Raw genomic sequence first — 1299 nt, forward strand, 5'->3', positions numbered from 1 at the left:
GAGCCATGCTGGCTATTTTTAAGAGATGGCATCTCACTGTTGCTTGGGCTGGCCTTGAATTATTGACCTCAAACAATCTGAAAGTGTTAGGATTACAGGCATGAGCCACCTTGCCTGGCCAGAATGGTTTGTAATCTTTGTTTTTGAGACAATTTTACTTTGTTGCCCTCAGTAGAGTGCTATGGTGTCATAGCTCACAACAAAGTCAAACTCTTGGAATCAAGCGATTCTCTTGCCTCAGCCTCCCAAGGAGCTAGAACTACAGGCGCCTCCCACAACACCTGGCTATTTTTAGAGACAGGGTCTTGCTCTGGCTCAGTCTGGTCTCGAACTTGTGAGCTCAGGCAATCCACCTGGCTCAGACTACCAAGTGCTAGGATTACAGGCGTGAACCACCATGCCCAGTCTGTAATCTTATTAAGAGCAGGAAGTACGCCAACTTGATACTTCTTTATTGCATGCCAACTTCCCATTTGTCCTGCGTGGACTATGCACACAGCAGACCCTCAAAGAATTCTAAGGGGAATGAAGGGGAGAAAGTACCTGGCCAGGCATCCCTTGTTGCATTCTTGTGCTAGTGCTCAAGGCTTCCAGCCTCTTACCTGGGTCATCTTCTCCCTGTTTGCCTTGGGATTTAGGGGGGCCTCTGTGAGCAGGGTGGGGTGCTCTTCAGGTGCTACACGCAGCTCATTGTAGAAGGAGTGGTGCCAGATCTAGTTGAGACAAAAGCCAGATGAGTCCAGCAGAATCTCGAAGGTCTGGAAAATTCTGATTGACATTCCCATGTTGAGGGAGTGTGGCACAATGTTAGATATTTTGGTGCTGGATCTGGAGAGGAGAACTGTCAGCTCTAGGAATTTGGGATTGGCATTTAAAGGGTATACTCCTTCTCCACAGGGCCCCAGGCAGGACTGCTAGTGTTGATTATTTCCATTTAAGCTTCCCTCCTCTTTACTCTGCTCCCTTCTATGCTTTGCTTTGTGCCCTGGGGGCCAAGCACAGGGCACCATTCATTGTTCGTTGCTTGCTGGCTCCTGGCTACATTTGGCAAAGGGAGATGCTAAGAAGAGATTGGAGAATGGGGGGCAGAGAGGTCAGGGGATTTCTCTGCCAATAGTATCGCCCTCCAGGAGCACAACTCTTGCTGTGTGAACCCTCTTTCAAGGCTTCAGCTCTTGAAGGGCTCCAGTGACACTACCCTGCTTTGCCCCTTCAGGCTTAGGGGTATAAAAGCTCCCACTGTTGCTGGTGCATTGGTGCCTCAACATCTCTTTTCTTTCTTTCTTTTTTTTTTTTTTT

General features: G+C 48.5%; 1 protein-coding gene across 1 annotated transcript in view; it reads right to left on the reverse strand.

The window, feature by feature from the left end:
- Positions 1 to 1299, reverse strand: part of ACTG2 (actin, gamma 2, smooth muscle, enteric) — a 21968-nt gene that overhangs the window by 9460 nt on the left and 11209 nt on the right. Inside the window, exon 4 of the mRNA XM_012807410.2 lies at positions 603 to 713. Coding sequence (XP_012662864.1) covers positions 603 to 713 — 111 coding nt within the window. The remainder of the gene's footprint in view (positions 1 to 602; positions 714 to 1299) is intronic.

The sequence above is a fragment of the Otolemur garnettii genome, unplaced genomic scaffold (genome assembly GCF_000181295.1).
Source record: "Otolemur garnettii isolate 467f Iridium unplaced genomic scaffold, OtoGar3 scaffold00068, whole genome shotgun sequence".
In the NCBI taxonomy this organism is placed as follows: Eukaryota; Metazoa; Chordata; class Mammalia; order Primates; family Galagidae; genus Otolemur; species Otolemur garnettii.